Here is an 18,471-nt window from a genome sequence, read left to right on the forward strand (position 1 = left end):
CGTATGATCAGTGACCAAGAGTGTCATTTCTTTCAGTCTGTTGGTGATTGGATATTGCACACCTGTTTTCCAGTTCAAGAGACAGAGCAAAGCATGTGCTTGTGCTGTCTTGTCTCCCAGTGATAAGCTTATGTGACATTTTACAAAAATAGATACTCAAAAGAGGGAATTGGCCAACAAAGATAAAAGTATAGCACAGAAACTAACATGATAATGCTGGAAGTGAAATTTGCGTCATATATAAATGAAGTTATAGAAGAAATGTAAACTGAGGAATTGATACCACTGCTGTTTGAGAGACTCTAGATATAGAGTCAGAGGAATTTAATGAAGGCAAACATCAATATAAGTAAGTGGTTATGACAAATGTCCTAGAAGAAATGACAAGGCAAAAAACTTCACATTAAAGGAACTCTTACAAGTATTTTACAACATTGAAAACACAAAGGATAAAATATCAGAAGCTGATCCAAACTTAGAAACATGACAACTTCCCAAAACAGAAAAAATGCTCACTCCATAAGTTATACAAAGAGAAGGCAAGCACTTGACTTTTTTTCTTGATAAGTTTTTTTTTTTTAAAGAAATAAAACACTAAATCTCAATGTACCAACAGTTTGTTTCAACCAAAAATTTTAAGGGCTGTGAAACAATTATAATCTTTCCCATTGATTATTAAGCTTGCTTTGTACAGTGTCAGCTTGCATGGCCATATTTACAGTAACTCACTACCATGCAAAGTTAAGTTCTCCCCATATTTAGTTCTGATTTCCCTACATGCTTACCGGCCCATTATTGTCTTAGTGGTATCTTGTTGTGATTTTGATTTGCATTTCCCTAACAACTAATGATGTTGAGCATCTTCTTACATAAGAAGATGTTATTGTCAATTTGTACATCTTCTTTGGAGAAGTATCTATTCAAATCTTTTGCTCTTTTAAATTGGGTTCATCTTGTTATTTTTTAACTGGATCTAATTGCTAGCTCATCTAATGTTTTTTTTTGTTTGTTTGTTTGTTTTAAATAGGTGAGTTAGGCCTAAATCAAAAAGCTGACTATGTCAACAGCAACTGGCTGGGCTATGTAGAAATTTTAATGTTTTACGTAGAATAGGGAAAAAGGAACCAAAGCATTGCTTAACTCTTTTTTTTTTTTTTAATGTTTATTTATTTTGAGAGAAAGAGAGAGAGATGGACAGAGCGTGAGCAGGGAAGGGGCACGGAGGGAGAAACAGATTCTGAAGCAAGTTCCAGGATCCTAACTGTCAGCAGAGCCTGATGCAGGGCTTGAACTCATGGACCATGAGATCATGATATGAGCCGAACTTGGACGCTTAACCAGCTTAACCAACTGAGCCACCTACGCACCCCTCAAAGCATTGCTTAACTCTTAAAATAACTGAGGAACTGAAAGAACCCAAAGTGGAACTCAGTGGATGTGGGCCATCCAAAGTGAAAGCAGGGTGGAATGGGGTGGTGAGGGTGAAGAAAGGACTTAAGAGCAGGTAATACAAATTCAGTCACAGTGTAAGTCAAAAGATCCTATGGAAGACCAAGACAGCCAGAGTCATTTTATGGTCATTCTTGTACTGAACTCTCCAACAGGAGTAGAAGCATCTTGAGAGCAGGCACAGACGCTTAATCTGTTAGTAGTCAGTAAGATGAGGGGTGTATGTTGATGTATTCATCATTCTCTGTACATTCTTAAATTTGTTAAACATGTGTTCAAAAAAGGCTCTTCAAGGATCAGGACTCGCAGCTTACTTTCAAAGGTCAAGTGGTCTACTGACACAACCTGAGGGAAAAGGCTAAACTGATTATCAGAACAGACAAAATCCTGCCACGTGAAGACTTGTGCCCCAGGCTAACAGGCACAACGACTGGGGACAGGGAATAGCAACCGCAGTCTCTTATACTGGTTTTAAGCTCTAGAGTGCAATTTCACAACTATCATTCATTCAACAGGCACTGACGGAGCACACACTACGTACAGCGCTGAGCGCTAGACACAGATGAACGACCTAAGCAGTCCCTGTTCCGTCAGGGTTCATAATCTAATAGGTTCGGTGTTGCAAGGATGGAGGTAATCAGCCTAGCTGTGGGAATAAGGAAGAGAAGGCAATGCATTCTGCTTGGGTCTGTAGCGAAAGGACCAAAAGGTGCCATCTGAGCTGGGCCTTGAAGGATGCTGCAGCTGACCCAGAAGGGCCAATTCTGACGTGTCACTGCCTTGTCCCCGGGGAAAAGTGTCATATCGACTTCAACTGACTCCTATAAAAACCCTGAGGCAGATGTTCTCATCAGTAATCCATTTCACAGAAGGAGAAACTGACCCACAAAGCAAAAGGCGAACCCTAGGGCCATACTGAGTGCCAGGGGACATGCCGGGTCCAGAATCGAGGTGGACAGACACAGCGCAGTTTCGAACTCTGCCGGGATTCTGAAACCTGTAGAGCAACGGAATGTGGCAGGGGTCTGGACCCGGAAGTAGGGAAGAAGTCTGAGAGCGACCCCTCCAACCATTTGCCCGGTTCTCTCAGCCACGCCCTCGGTCCCACGCTTCTCAGTCACTCACCCGCCGCTAGGCGAGAGGAAGTCGGTGTCGTCTTCGTCTCCCGCACCGAACATCGCGGTGCCTTTCACCCAGCCGCAGGGGGGAAGTCGGAAGGTTTTCGGGGCCTTTCCCCGCTGACGTCGTGAAATGCCGCGGCGGCGTGCTGCTTTCCGGCAGGACGAACTCTCGCACGGTTGATCGGCTGGGAGGGGCCTAGGGGCTGCAGAAGGTGGGGGAAAGGCAAATGGGAGGGCCTCGCAGGCACGCGCGCCCGTGACGTAAAGCTTCTCCAGCCTGCAGAGGCGGTGAAATTCGCGGGAGCTCCAAACTCCTGCGCAGGGATTGGCCAACGAGGCAGGGGGCGGGGCAGGGGCAGGAATCCGCGGCCTTGGTGGCTGTCGTGGACACGTCGAGCCGGGCATAAGTGGAGGGGGCTTCCGAAGAGTCGTGCGATTGGTGACGGGTTAAGGTTCCAAGAGGGAGGTGCCGGTGGCAAGACAGGATCTGGAAGGTAAGCAATCCCCCCCCCCCCCCCCGCCCTCTCCCACCTTTGGCACAGGAACAGCCCTTTCGCCTCCGGGACAAGGACCCTCCATGCGACTCTAATCCGCTCTGCGAAAGGAGAAAGGGCCCGAGACTGGCAGACTGGAGAACTGCGCTTTCGGTCAGGCCCCACAGTGACATAGGGAGAGTGACCTTGGGGCAGGGTGTTCGGTGCCTCACTTTCCCCGTCTATAAAACGGGCTTGACGTCCCTATCGCTTGTGCCCTGTGGCCGACCTCACTGTTTATTCAACGGGCTATTTGTCCACTAATTCCATGTGCCGGCTGATCAAGAAGCTTTTAGACCTCAGAGGTCATCGAATTCAATCCCAGTCCCCTCATAATCCCAGAATTTGCAATAGGGAAACGGAGTAATAAGCCCTTGGATGACTAGTCCTAGGTCACACAGAGTAAAGGGCAGGCAGACTGGGGCTGGATCCCTCCTCCTCTCTTGGTTCAGGAGTTAGCAAGCTGATGGGTGAGCAAGAACCTTATCAGGTTTTAAGCACTGTGCACCTTTACGGAGTGCTCATTGCTGGACTGAGGCATACGTCTTTAGAGAATTCCCCTCTCGATGCAAGTGAGGTGCAGAAGAGCTGGGATATTCTGGGGGTGAGTGTTGGAAAGGAGAAAACTTTAGAAGCGCAAAAATCCCAGTCCCAGTCTTGGTCTGGGTTTTGCTTCGTCTTCTTGCCACAGACCTAAGTCAACATCAGTTGTTGGGGACTTCTCTTTCTTCAGTTTCCACCTTCTCTGTATCTTATGTAAGTGTTTCTTTGACTAACCGGGTAGAGTTACTGAAACCATCTCTGGGTAGGCCTGATTTAGCCAAGGTGTAGATAAGCAGATAATGTAGCGTCCGTTTCTTAAACAGTTTTTTTAAGTTTATTCTGAGAGAGAGAGCGCAGGAGGGACAAAGAGAATCCCAAGCAGGCTCCACACTGTCAGCGCAAAGCCCAATGCAGGGCTGAAACTCAAGAACTGAGATATGACCTGGGCCAAAACCAACAGTCAGACGCTTAACTGACTGAGCCACCCAGATGCCTCTGTAGCATAGCATCCGTTTCCATAGATCTCTTTCACTCAGGGCTTCTCCCGAACAGTTTAGTATAACAGGTGTCCCTTACCTGAAAGTTTTAGTCTGTTAACATGATACTGAAGTGAAGTGATTGATAGTGATTCACCTCCTAGAGAACTTCCCACCTCTTGGTACTTCCCCGGTTCTGCTTTTTATTATAGTTTGTGTACGTGTACTAAAGTGTGAGCTCCTCAAGGGCAGGGGCAGTTTTATTCATCTTGAGGTCACCTGTGCCACAGAGTACTGTACCCTCTTGGCAATAATGGTTTCTTATTCTTTGTTACAGTGAGTAATGGAATTCATCCTTGTTCCCATTCCTTAACTTATGCTCTTAGGATTTTTTGCACGTGGGACCCAGTGAGCCCAGCAATGACTCTTGCCTTCCAGAAAGATAGATATGTTGTCCTAGCTATGAACAGTCAGGGTTGCTTCGTCTCTTTTGGTAATTGAAGATGATTTTACTATTGTTTAAAGCTCTAGGGGAGGGGAAAGAGGGAAATAGAATAGCTAGAAATATTATGTGTTACTAATTTTTGTTAGGATTCCTTTGTTAAACTGAGGGATGGGGCTGTGGTCTGCTTCCTGTGTTTATTTTAAAGATTAAGATGGTTAAAGCAGTGAAGGCTGACAGTGTGAAAACAATGATGCCACTGGAACCTAAGCACTAGAACTGGAACCCTTTGCCATAGCTCTGTTTAGAATATGAACTTGGCTATCTCTCAGGGAAAGAAAGAATGAAATGCATAAGTAATTTACATAGCTCTTTCTAATTCCTCTTCCTCATAGTGATCATTGTCATTCCAGCACTGAAACATCAGAATAGTGTTTTATTTCTTTTTTAATGTTTGTTTATTTTGAGAGAGAAAGAAAGATGGCTAGTGGGGGAGGGCAGAAGGAGAAGAATCCAGATATCAAGAGCCAGAAGCTCAAACCAACTGGGCCACCCAGGCACCCTTGAATAGTGCTTTTAAAAAATGCTAAAGGATTGGGACACCTGGGTGACTCAGTCGGTTGAGCAGCTGGCTTCAGCTCAAGTCATGATCTCACTGTTTGTGAGTTTGAGCCCTGCATCCTGCTCACAGCCGTCTGAGGAGCCCACTTTGAATCCTCTGTCTCCCTCTCTATCTCTCTGCCCCTCCCCAACTCACACGCACTAGTTCTCCCTGTCTCTTAAAAATAAACATTTTTTTTTAATGCTAAAGGATCATTTGAGTGCTTATCTTGAATTCTTGAGTTGGGAATGTTTTCATGCAGGGTATTTAAGTAGCCTTTTTAGATAGGCAGGAACATAAAATCTGGATCAACATTTTTGAGACACCACAAACATGCATGCCTAGGTCACCCTTGTGGGAACACAGCTGCTAGTTCTGATCAGCAGTATGAGAAAGGGGAAGATAATGGTAAGGCGTCCTCAGTAAGATTGGGTACACTAAAAAGCCACTGTCTTCCTGAACTGGAATATTGGACCAGGAATCAAGAAACCTGAATTCCCATCCCAGCCCTTCTAACTCACTCAGCTTGGGCCAGACTCCCTAAACACTTTGGGAGTGAATTAGACCCAGACATCTATTAAGTACTGTTGAGGATGCAGAGGTAAGTAAAGCACAACCCTCATCTCAAGTGTGAATTAAGCATTTTTGTTTGTTTTAAGTACACAGTTTTTAGGTGTATTTATAAAATAGATTGACCCCTGAAGATTAGCTAGGAAGTGGCAATTTTAACAATTCCTTTCAAATTCTCACTAATTTTGCCATAGAGATGATAATTCTTGTATATAAGCACACCCATACTAGTCTACTAGTGAATGCATTGTAAATATTAAACTATAAAAACTATTAATGTTTAAAGTTATAACCAGGTTAGATCATAGGTGTGGTGATAGTGATATGAATTGAATATAGGTTTGGGGGAGTTGGTATAGTGTTCTTTCTGTTCAGTCACTGAAAACAGAAGAAATGTCAGAACCCAATTCAAGAAATATCTGAAAACCTTCTATGTGTAAGGCCCTGTGCTGGGTATTGGCAAGGAATAGGAAAACGAATAAGTCATTGCCCTCAAAGTGCTTATGGTTGAATAGCGGGGATAATTGAAGTATACAAATAATTTAGAAGACATAGCGAAGTAAGTCCCATAAGTAGAAATTAATTATTGTGGGATTTCAAAGGAAGAAGAGATCATATCTGGTTTGGTGGAGTTTGTGGGTCTAGATAATGGCCTTTGAAGATGACTGGGGTGGTTCCTAGTGAAATGAGGAAGTAAGGCTTTCCAGGTTGAGGGGGTGGCTTTGGCAAAAGCAAAAAGGCAGGAAAGAAGGCACAAATTTCTTTTTCTTTTTCTTTCTTTCTTTTTCTCTTTCTTTCTTTCCTTTTTTTTTAATTTTTTTTTTCATGTTTATTTATTTATTTTGAGAGACTGAGCATAAGCAGGGAAGGGGCAGAGAGAGAGAGAGTCCCAAGCTCTGTCAGTGCAGGCTCGATCTCAAACCTAGAAGTCACAAATTTCTTATGGGACAAGAGTTGCCCTTTTATCTGACGCAGTTAGGGCCAATAGTTGGCCAACAACAAAAATAAGTTAAAACAAGGAATCATTCAGATATTAGTTACACACAGATCTTAAACATTTAATTTTAACTTAAAGCATAAACATCTTTTTGCCATTCTTTAAACTAAGCTGTTTCCGGGCTGACAATGTGTTACCTGCTTGGGATTCTCTCTGCCCCTCCTGTGCACACCTGCTTGTACATGCCCTCTCTTTCTCTCAAAATAAGTAAATAAATAAAAAAGAATAAGGCTTTTCTTGGGACACCTGGATGGCTCAGCCCATAGAGCACCCAACTCTTGATCTCAGGATCACGAGTTCAAGCCCCTCATTGTACGTGGACCCTACTTAAGAAAACAATAACAACAACAGAAACATTTAATAGTTTTCGTAAAATAAGCCTTTTCTTAGGGTGTGGGTCCCAGAGATCTGCAAACTACAGCATGGCGGCCAAATCTTGTCCTAGCCCTCTGTTTCTGTAAATAGTTTCATTGGAACACAGCCATGCTTATTTATTGCCATATTATCTATGGCTACTTTGACTTACAAAGTACAGTTGTCTGTATCTGTGTGACTCATCTTTATCTAGTCTTTGAAAAGCTTTCAACTTGGTTTTCATAGAAGTAACTACCAGAGAGTCTATGTAGTATAGTAGCTAAACTCTAATGTTTGGAGCCAAATTGTTTCGCCATTTATTAGTTATGCAGTCCTTGAGCAAGTTGCTTGGTTTTCTCCTTTGGAAAAAAGGGACAGTGACAGTACCCAGTCTCTAGGGATCTTGTGACGATTGTATGAGTCAATTCATGTGGAGCACTTAGAACAGCATCTGGTAGGTAGTAAGAAAATATTTGCTGCTGTTGTTGTTTTCCTCTTCTCACTTACATTTAATTGCTTTACATAATACTTTATTAAATTATATTCTTATAGCAGTAAACACAATTGGCATAAGTTGATTTCTTTTTTTTTATTAATGTTTATTTATTTTTGGAGAGAGAGTATGCTCACATGCCAGTGGCGGAGGGACAGAGAGAGGGAGACAGAATCTGAAGCAGGCTCGAGTCTCTGAGCTGTCAGTGCAGAGCCCGAGACAGCCGGATGCAGGCTCCAACCCACCCACTGTGAGATCATGACCAGAGCTGAAGCCGGATGCTTAACTGAACTACCCAAGGCCCCCAGTTGATTCATTAACAAACATACCCGACACTCTTGATAAGCACACATTCCCTAAGGGAATCCCATGATATTAGAAAATAGCCAAGGGGCACATGGGTGGCTCAGTTAAGCATCTGACTTCAGCTCAGGTCATGATCTGGTGGTTCGTGAGTTCGAGCCCTACGTTAAGCTCTGTGCTGACAGCCCAGAGCCTGGAGCCCGGTTAGGATTCCATGTCTCCCTCTCTCTCACCCCCTCCCCCGCTCATGCTCTGTCTCTCTCTCCTTCAAAAATAAATAAACATTAAAAAATTAAAAAAAAAAAAGAAAGAAAAGAAAATAGCCTGATTACTGTGTTATTTAAATTGGTTAAGAGAATTCTGTGAGGATGGTTTGCTAAGAGTATAAGACAGCAGGAACGCCTGGGTGGCTCAATCGGTTGAGTGTCCAACTTCGACTCAGGTCATGATCTCACAGTATGTGTGTTCGAACCCTGCGTCGGGCTCTGTGCTGATAGCTCAGAGCCTGGAGCCTGCTTCACATTCTGTGTCTCCCTCTCTCTCTGCCCCTCCCCCACTCACATTCTGTCTCTCTCTTCTTCAAAAATAAACATTAAAAAAATTAAAAAAAATACTGTAGGACAGCAGAACACATCAGGAAGTAGTGGATTAAGATTGAAAAGGAGAGCAGGGCCGTATTTGTTTAATACTTTGAAGGCCAAGGGGATAAGTTTGTATTTAGCCATGTGGGAAATGGGATTATTTATCCTACATGACATGAGTTATATGAAAAAATTCAAGTGGTTTAAGAGTATATGATGTAAAAAGTAAAATTCTCTCTACCTGTGCCCCATGTGAGTATCCACTTCATTTTTCTAACAGTCCTGGAACGTGGAGTTGACCCGAGGACTGAATGAGATAAGACATGGTAAACACTACTTGGGGCGTGGGTATTAGCTGTTAAAAACCTCAGCCCAGTTTTTCTTCGGATTATAATCTCAGTTTTGAATGAGAAAAATAAAGGTTCTAGACTGTAAATAAAACTAAATGCTCTAAAGGGAACAATTTTGCCACACTCCTAGGAGTCTCTGAACCTTGTTCTTTGCCTCTCCTGGTTCTGGTTTGGCTCTGCTGTTGATCCCTTTTTGAGGTGCTACAAAACAGAAGAAGATGGCATAATTATCACTGGAAAAGCAAGTGTTTACAATGGCAAGATGACTTGAACTAGCGGAAGATGTCAGATAAATCAGTGACCAGGCATCCCCCAGATAACTGCCATTTAAGGTTGGCAAGCCAGGCACGATTGGGGGATGGGGAGGGAGAAGGGAGGGCAGGTTGATGATGCTGGCACCCCCACAGGCAGCTTTTAGCATAATAAAGCCACTTTAAAAATCAGAAGTTTTTTGTAGATCATGACTAAGTATGAGAAGTCATCAAAAGTGTGATACTTAATACTTTAAAATGAGCCTTTTATGCCAAAAGAAATCTTACAGTAAGGACTGGGAAGGAAATGCTTTTGAAGTGCCATTGCTTTGAGTGATATCATTTCAGATTTAGGTGACCTTCCCAAGCAGAGGAGGGGCCCATCCTTAGGAATGCAAAGCCCTGCAGAGAAGGAAACCTTTGAGAAGGGTCCGCCCTACCTCTTTTCCTTTTACACAAAGGCCCTAGGCTTCTGTACACAACCTGCTTTTGTAGGCTGAGGACATTATGCAATACAGTATACTGAGATGGAAACCTGCATTCCAGAAGTAAATGGATAAATGGTTTGGAGGGAATCTCTATCGAGAGCAGAACTCTAGTGACCAGTGACACGTTAAAGGACCTTTTTTGTTAGTCAGGTTGAGCCGTCTCTAAATAGGTAGCAGAGGTGCTGTGAAAAATGTGCTGTTTACACAATTTTGAAGCAGTTTAAGAGCACCTGGAACTTAGTCTTTTGGTTTACCAAATAAAAGGCAAAGGAATGCTAAGTATACCCCCACCCCCACCCTGTTCCTCTCTCCTTCCTTTTTTTTTCCTCCTACCTTTTCTGATGGCTTTTTATCAGCTCCCACACAGCCCTCTGCATGATCTATATCTTAGTACATCTTCTGCTGTTTTTTATTGTTTGTATGTATTTCTTCTCCAACAGACTGGACTTCTTGAGGATAAGAGTTCACCACAGTACCATCACTCAATAGGTACACAATATACTTAATGAATGAATGAATGAATGAATGAATGAGTGAGTTCCTCAGGGTCACACATATAGTAAGTCCCAAGAGTCAGATCTAGAACCCAGGTCTTCTGATTCCTAGCCCAGTACTTTTTCTACCACACCATGCGACCTCAATCTGAGGTAATAAACAACTTTTCTCTTTCTGGTTTACATTCTCTCAGTGCATTTTCATTAAATCATCCTTTATTAATTAAAGGGAGGGAGGAGTAAAGTAGTAGCAGTTAAAATGCTTTCTAGTTTCTGCTTCACACCAAATTTATTCCCAATATTCTTCAGAGGCAAACCAAAAACATGATCTAGATGATTAAAATCCTTTGTAATATAACCAAAGGAAAATTTAGGGGTGCCCATCTGGCTCAGTCAGTAGAACATAGGACTCTTGATCTCAGGGTCATGAGTTCAAGCCCCACATTGGGCGGGAAGCCTACTTAAAAAGAAAAAAAAGGAAAATTTAAGCAAGGGGGACCTTTGCCTTTGATTGTAACAGGAAGGCAGTTAAAGCAATGCTTTGCCAATGTATGTTTATCTGACTAGCTTGTGTTCTTTTTTATCTTATTTTATTTTTTTAAGTTTATTTACTTTGAGAGAGAGAGTCTTCAAGTAGGGGAGGTACAGAGAGAAAGGGAGAGAGAATCCCAAGCAAGCTGCATGCTCAGTGCTGAGCCCAATGCAGGGTTCAGTCCCACCACCGGGAGATCATGACCTGAGCCGATATCAAGAGTCAGATCCTCAACCCACTGAGCCACCAGTTACAACCTAGCTTGTGTTCTTTATTTTTTTTTTTCAACGTTTATTTATTTTTGGGACAGAGAGAGACAGAGCATGAACGGGGGAGGGGCAGAGAGAGAGGGAGACACAGAATCGGAAACAGGCTCCAGGCTCTGAGCCATCAGCCCAGAGCCTGACGCGGGGCTCGAACTCATGGACCGCGAGATCGTGACCTGGCTGAAGTCGGACGCTTAACCTACTGCGCCACCCAGGCGCCCCTAGCTTGTGTTCTTTAAATCAAACTGTAAGGGACTGTATACATTTTTCTTAAATGTTTATTTATTTTTGAGAGAGAGAGAGAACGTAAGCAGGGGAGGGGCAGAGAGAGGGGGACAGAGGATCTGAAGCGCGGGCTCTGCACTGATAGCAGTGAGCCCAATGTGGGGCTTGAACTCACGAACCATAAGATTGTGACCTGAGCCAAAGTTGGGCACTCAACCGACTGAGCCACCCAGGTGCCCCAAGAGGCTATATACTTTAAGTGACGTGGAAGTGAGCCGTATGTGTGATTTGGACATCTCCTTTCAGAGTTTTTGTCATCTAATGAGTAAGCAAGCTATTACTAATAGGATTTCATCCTTACTATAACTTAGAATTAAAAGTATTTTGACATATTTTATTTGATCCTCCCAACCCTATGAGTTGATGGAGTGTAGGTATTTTTATATCCATTTTGCAATAAACTAGTATTTGTTGGCTTGAGTGATTTGCTTAATGTCATGTGGCTAACGTATGGCGCATGTGTCTGTAGCCCGGGGCCACTTGTGTCTAGTCCAGTGTTTTTGCTACTTTTACCACACTCTCTGTAAAACACTGTAATCTATGTAAATCATATTAAAGCACTTGTGGTCAGCATGTTGGAAATGTGTCAAGACTACACAAGGATCCAGTAAGAGGAGTATGAAAGGGTGCATCTTGTGCTTGCTGGATTTCAGGATATGGCTTAGCCAACAACAAAGGGTATCTGAGAAATGGAGTATAGTAGCTGGGAGATCCACTCCCCATTGGACTTAGGCCCTTGTATCATTGCATAACTAAAAGACCTTTTCAGTTTGTTTGCTTGACATATCAAATTTAAGTTGTCCTATTCAGACCAGGTAAATAAAAGCTTCGCCAAAGGCCTTTGTGAAAAATGTTGTACACTTGATCTTCTATGTACGGAAAGGTGAGAGTGGGCCATAGAAACAGGAGCTTCTATGTTATTTGTCACTAAAGCAGGATATGTAAAGCTCAGAAATCCCTCCTGCTTAGCTGCTTCCCATCTGAAGAACCATCTGAAGAAATGAGAGGGTCGGGGTAAGTGGTTAGACCGCTGTTACAGAAGCCTTATGTGAGAAGTAAGTATTACAGATTCCGTTGAATAAAGAGTATATTAGCGTTATTGTTTACTAATGTGGGCCTCGGTTTCTCCATCTGTAAAATAAGGGAGTTGGACTTGACAATTTTTTCATAGGAAATATATTCACATGGTTGACAATTCAGAACGTATCAAAGGATATTAGTGAAAAACGCTCCTTCTACTCTTTACCCACATCTGACCAGTTCCCCTCCTAGGGACCTAGTTACCACTTTCTTGTACCCTGATAGTATAGATGTTTACAAATAATATGTATATACTTTTTAAGTTTATTTATTTATTTTGAGAGAAAGAGCAGGGGTGGGGGAGGGTCAGAGAGAGAGAGGAAGAGAGAATCCCAAGCAGGCGTCCCCCGTCAGTGTAAAACCCAAGGTGGGGCTCCATCTCACAAACCATGAGATCATGACCTGAGCCAAAACCAAGAGTCAGACACTTAACTGACTGAGCCACCCAGGCACCCCAAGAGCTTCCTCATTGTTTATGGCTGCAAAGTATTCTATTTTATGGAAATATGATTATTTATTTATTTAATCGGTGCCCAATCAATGAACATTTATGTTGTATTTTTTTTTAATTTTTTTTAATGTTTTATGTTAGAGAAAAAGAGACAGAGAGCGAGCAGGGGAGGGGAGCTGAGATGGAGACATAATCTGAAGCTGGCTCCAGGCTCAGAGCTGTTGTCGGCACACATCCTGATGGGGGGTTCAAACTCACAAACAATGAGATCATGACCTGAGCCGAAGTCAGACTCTTAACTGACCGAGCCACCCTGGCGCCCCTATTTACATTGTATTTTCAATATTTTGCTATCACAGTCCTCTGACAGATAACTTTGTTCCTATAACAGTTGACATATGTTTCAATGTATCTTTAGGATATATACAGCTGACCCTTGAACATGGTAGGTTTGAACTATAGGAGTCCACTTACAGGTGGATTTTTTATAGTACTGATCTGTAAATGTATTTTCCCTTCCTTATGATTTTCTTAATAAAACTTTGTTTTCTCTAGTTTACTTTATTGTAAGGATACAGTACATAATGTCTATAAGATATAAAACATATTAATGGACTATGCTATTAGTAGTTAAGTTTGGGGGGAATCAAAAGTTATACACAGATTTTCACCTGCTTGTGGGTCGACGCCCCAACCCCTGTGTTCTTCAAGGGTCAACTTGAAGTGCTGGCTCAAAGGGTATGTACATCAGACTGATAATTAAACACTCTCCTAGTTCTGGTATTTTATGAGATTTTAATTGAAAATGAACAGTAAAAGAGATGAGAAGGTATCGTTTTCTTGGAACATCTTAATTTTTTTTTTTTAATGTTTATTTTTGAGAGAGAGTGCGAGCAGGAGGGGGGCAGGGAGAGGAGACACAGAATCTGAAGCAGGCTCCAGGCTCTGAGCTGTGAGCACAGAACCCAATGTGGGGCTTGAACTCATGAGCCATGAGACTGGAGCCAAAGTCAGACGCTTAACCAACTGAGCCACCCAAGCGCCCCGACATCTTAATTTTTAATCTCTTTTTATTCAGAGACTACATCTCAAGTAAAGGCCAAGTATGCAATGTTACCAAAATGATGTTGAATTGCAAACTTGACAAAAGTCACCTACTACATTACAATCCTATAGATTTCTCTAGAGCTGTTCAGTGTGCTATTACTCAGAAGTTAATTTGTAAGGTCAATGTTATAAACTCAGGACAAAAGAGAACTATCGCCTAACTATTTTTACCAGTACTTACGATGGGGTTTTGGAGTGGTGGGGTTTTGGACCTACCATCCAAGAAAGAATTCTGGGGACCTCTTTGGTGCAAAAAAGGTGATTTTATTAAAACACCTAGGGGCGCCTGGGTGGCTCAGTCCGTTAAGCGTCCAACTTCAGCTCAGGTCATGATCTCGCAGTCCCTGAGTTACAGCCACAGTCCCTGAGTTACAGCCACGGGTGGGGCCCTGTGCTGACAGCTCAGAGCCTGGAGCCTGCTTAGGATTCTGTGTCTCTGTCTCTCTGCCCCTTCCCCGCTTATGCTCTGTCTCTCTCACTCACAAAAATAAATAAATGTTTAAAAAAATTTTTTTAAAAACCCAAAACACCGGGACAGGACCCCTGGGAAGAAAGAGCTGCTGGGGTTGTGAGGAGTGACTGGTTATATACTATGGAGTTGGAGGAGGTAAAGGCCAAAGGGAGGTCTCCAGAAGGGCTTTTTTTTTTCCCCCCAGAAGGAGTTTAATATGCTAAACAGGACTCAAAGAAGCCAGAGGCCTTACTATTATCAAGCTGAGGTTGTTCTTCCTCTAGTAAGGCATTAACAATATGACTGTAGGGGGTTCCTGGAGAAATGTTATACTCTGTGTTTACCTCAAGTATTTGTCAATGGACTGCAGGTTATAAGGAAATTTAATTTTATCTGCCATTTCCTTCTTGGCTTTGTTCCCTTCATCACTATAGAGGGGAGGGTGATATTAAGGAATCTAGGAAACTGAGTCTATAGGTTTCTGGAGATTAGGCTATTGATAAGATTGCCTTTTCCTTGTAATTTACTAAGATATTTGTAAACTGAAGGATACCCCTGTCCTGCATGACTGTGATCTCTATCGGTTAGCCATTTGTTTCCTTTCCTTCCCTTTGTTCTTGGGCAGCCAGGGGTGCCTGAGGAGTGTCCTATATATCCCACCTGGGGTGGGAGTGGGACGGTTGTTAAGCTTGGGCTTTGCCCTCAGCTGACCTTATGCTCCCTCATCACCTCACAGAGGATTCAGAAGATTAGCTGTTTATGACAGTCTATGTAGGGAATGAAAGTAGAAAGATAAAGGAGAGCCTAACTGAGATCTGTCTGTTGGTGTGTGTTTTTCACCAGCTTCCCAGGTTTTTGACGATTGTGGAATGTGATAATTTTGTGAAATAGGTGATACTCTAGCAATCACGTGTCTTTCTGAGGTGCTAGGGGCACAAAGCAGATCGAAATTCTGTCATCCGCTCATACTTCTTGACTGGACCTACTAACCTTCCCTCCATTTCTCACCTCCATCTCATTCTCTTTCTAGGTGTCTTAAGCCATGTGTGAAATTTGTTCTGTAGGTAGTAGGTTTCAATTAGAGCCTCCATGGGCGTCATCACAACATTCTCTAAAGGCCCTGGGGCAGAGGGTACTTAATACTAATTGAATGTTGATTGAACTGAGTTGAGTAGATGTCAGAGTGATCCAGCCTCTATTCCGCTACCCTCTCCTCTCAAGGTGCCGTATCTCTCCTTCCCTCCCCCACCCCCATATATGACACACCTTCCAACCGACCCCTGAGCACACCTAGTATGATTCAGGAAGGCACAAAAGGTCGAGTAAATTGTCTTGAAGAAGGGTGTATGTGTGGGTGGGTGTGTGTTTGGGTAAATCTACACACACATTCCTTCTGGCTCCCACAGCCATTCTTTGTACTGTGGTTAAAAATGTGGACCTTATTTACTTAACTACACACTAGTGGCAGCTGTGAAGTTAGACACACTCTAGCAATAACCTAGGAGGTTCATCTCAAGATAAACATGTATCTTTTTATTCCCACAAGTCTCGTGTATGAAATCATAAAAATAAAAGGGAATATTAGATTAATATAAACTCTGGCTTATAAATGCAGTCATATGTTTAGAAGAGCAGTTGGATTAGTGTTGGCTTCTCTGATTTTTTAGAAAAAATTTTTTTAATGTTTATTTATTTTTGGAGAGCTAGCATGAGCGGGGGAAGGGGCAGAGAGAGGGAGAAACAATCTGAAGCAATCTCCAGACTCAGTTGTCAATATAGAGCCTGATGTGGGGCTCAAACTCCCAAACCGTGAGATCATGACCTGAGCCGAAGTTGGACACTTAACCAACTGAGCCACCTAGGTGCCCCTTTTTTAAATTTTTTGATGTTTATTGTTTTTGAGAGAGAGAGAGAGAGAGAGAGAGAGAAAGAAAATGAGCGGGGGAGGGGCAGAGAGAGAGGGAGACACAGAATCTGAAGAGGCTCCAGGCTCCCAGCTGTCAGCACAGAGCCCGATCTCAAACTTATGAACTGCAAGATCATTACCTGAGCCAAAATCGGACGCTCAACCAACTGAGCCACCCAGGTGCCCTTTGACCATTCTGATTTTAGAATAAAGAAACTTGTCTATGAACCATGCTTTAAACACTTAAAGACTCTGTGGGATAGGAGATAGCTCAGCCCTGTTGTACACTATACCTCCTAAAGTTACAGATGAGAGGATGATAGGGCCGAACACACAGCATACCCAGGTAGGTCCCATCTTTTCAAATATAAGCTTTCCTAAATGTCAGGCTCCCAGGGAAATTACTGCTGGGTAGCTCAAGCTAGATGCCTCACTAGGCTTCTTTCTGCCTGTTATTTGGACAGCTTGTTAAAGGGCCATTAGCTACATGAAAAGAGTTTACTTTATTATGGTTTCAGAAATACCACAAGGTGTATGGTGCTATGTTATAGCTTAGAATTAAGGGGCAGTATTACTACCCTTTCCCTATTCTTAAATTAGGATGTAAAAAAGATGAGATGGGTAAAAATATAATGTATCCTATTTCCATTTCAAGATGGCATTTTGAGCACATTTCTTTTCCTTCCCAGAATCTTAGTGAAATGACTAGAAATATAAACAGTTTTCTGGGGTACCGGGGTGGCTCAGTTAAGCGTGGACCGGTTAAGCGTCCAACTTTGGCTCGGGTCATGATCTTGCGGTCTGTGGGTTTGAGACCCGCATCAGGCTCTGTGCTAACAGCTCAGAGCCTAGAGCCTGCTTCAGATTCTGTGTCTCCCTCTCTCTCTCTCTGCCCCTCCCCTGCTCACACTCTCTCAGGTTCTCTCTCAGAAAGAATAAATATTTAAAAAAATTTTTTTTAAAAACCCATTTTTTTAAAGTGTGATATTTGTGATTTATGATAAGAAATATATGGTCTGCATCCCATTTCTGGCACAGAACTCCTAAAATCCTTGAGATTTCCTAAGTGATGAGAGCTATAAGTGCCCTGTGTTATGTTATAATGAGGTAACTTCTTTTTTAGCAGTCTGTAATTTAGTAGGAAATCAAAAACATGAACTTGAGTCACTTAACCTTCTAAGTAAAGTTCATGTTCTTAAAAAATGAATAAGACTCTCTGGGGAAATGCAAACACAAACTGGACACTTGACGAATAAAGAATTGTTAATTTTTCAGGTGAGTTAATGGTATTGTATTTTCTCTTGTTTTTTTTAAGGTCCCCCTCTTTTAGAGATGTGGAAATGCATACAAATAAAATATCATAATAGTCAAGATTTGCATCAAAATTATGTGGGCCATGGGAATGAATGGGGTATAGATGAGACCAGGCTGGCCTTGAGTTGCTAAGTGTAGAAGTTGGGCAGTGGGTACATAGGAGTTAATTATACCATTCAGTCTAATGTGCAGATAATTGAAAACGTTTATAATAAATTATTATACTTTATTGAGTTTTTCTTTGATTGTGAAATCAAAACACTAAATATTCCTGGAGCTTCAAGGACCCACCACACACCATATTATCCTCTCTCAACCTTTATATCCTACCCAGCAGCTTGCCTGCCCTTCCTCCCAGGCCTCTATCCAACTCTAATGAGGTAACTTTTAGAAAGCCCTGAGGTCTCCTGAGGTTGGTTGCCAGTGAAGCAAACCAATATGATTAGAGAATTGGAATTTCAGCCCCCAACCTCCTAGGAGGGGAATGGGGCTGAAGATCGAGTTGTCACCAGTGGCCGGCCAATCATTTAATCAACCGTGCCCCTGTCATGGAACCTCCATTTAAAAAAGAAAAAAGAAAAAAAACAAGCTCAGAGAGCTTTTAGCTTGGGAATCCAGAATGCTTACATGTGCCGGGTCCCATACACCAGGACAGAAGCTCCTTTGTTCCGGACCTTGCCCTCTCTTCATGAGGCTAGTAATTTGTATTAATATCCTTTGTGATAAATCTGTAATCTGTTGAGTTCGAACTGTGGGCTGCTCTAACAAATTAACTGAACCCAAAGAGAAAGGGTTGTGGAGACTTTTGATTTTATATCCAGTTGGAAACACAGGCAACAACCTAAGTTTGTAATTGGCATCTGACGTGGAGGGCAGTCTTATAGGACTAAGCCCTTAACCTGTGGAATCTGATGTCTCCACGCAGTGTCAGAATTCAGTTGAATTGTAGGACACCCAGCTGGTGTTGGAGAATTTAATTGCTTGGTGGGGAAACCGCTCATAGAAAGTATCTTTTATAATTATAATTAGAAGA

At 42.5% G+C, this 18,471-nt stretch overlaps 2 protein-coding genes across 5 annotated transcripts in view; one reads left to right on the plus strand and one right to left on the minus strand.

Moving 5' to 3' along the window:
* FKBP15 (FKBP prolyl isomerase family member 15) overlaps positions 1 to 2,730 on the minus strand; it is a 57,580-nt gene extending 54,850 nt beyond the window's left edge. For all 4 annotated transcript variants that reach the window (XM_003995763.6, XM_045043249.1, XM_045043248.1 and 1 more), the window contains exon 1: positions 2,575 to 2,730. In XM_003995763.6, the coding sequence (XP_003995812.2) occupies positions 2,575 to 2,627 (53 nt within the window). In that variant the 5' untranslated portion in view covers positions 2,628 to 2,730. The remainder of the gene's footprint in view (positions 1 to 2,574) is intronic.
* SLC31A1 (solute carrier family 31 member 1) overlaps positions 2,700 to 18,471 on the plus strand; it is a gene marked incomplete at its 5' end in the record, with an annotated part of 40,803 nt that continues 25,031 nt past the window's right edge. Inside the window, one exon of the mRNA XM_023242310.2 lies at positions 2,700 to 3,064. Coding sequence (XP_023098078.1) covers positions 2,700 to 3,064 — 365 coding nt within the window. The remainder of the gene's footprint in view (positions 3,065 to 18,471) is intronic.

This window comes from Felis catus, chromosome D4 (assembly GCF_018350175.1).
Source record: "Felis catus isolate Fca126 chromosome D4, F.catus_Fca126_mat1.0, whole genome shotgun sequence".
In the NCBI taxonomy this organism is placed as follows: Eukaryota; Metazoa; Chordata; class Mammalia; order Carnivora; family Felidae; genus Felis; species Felis catus.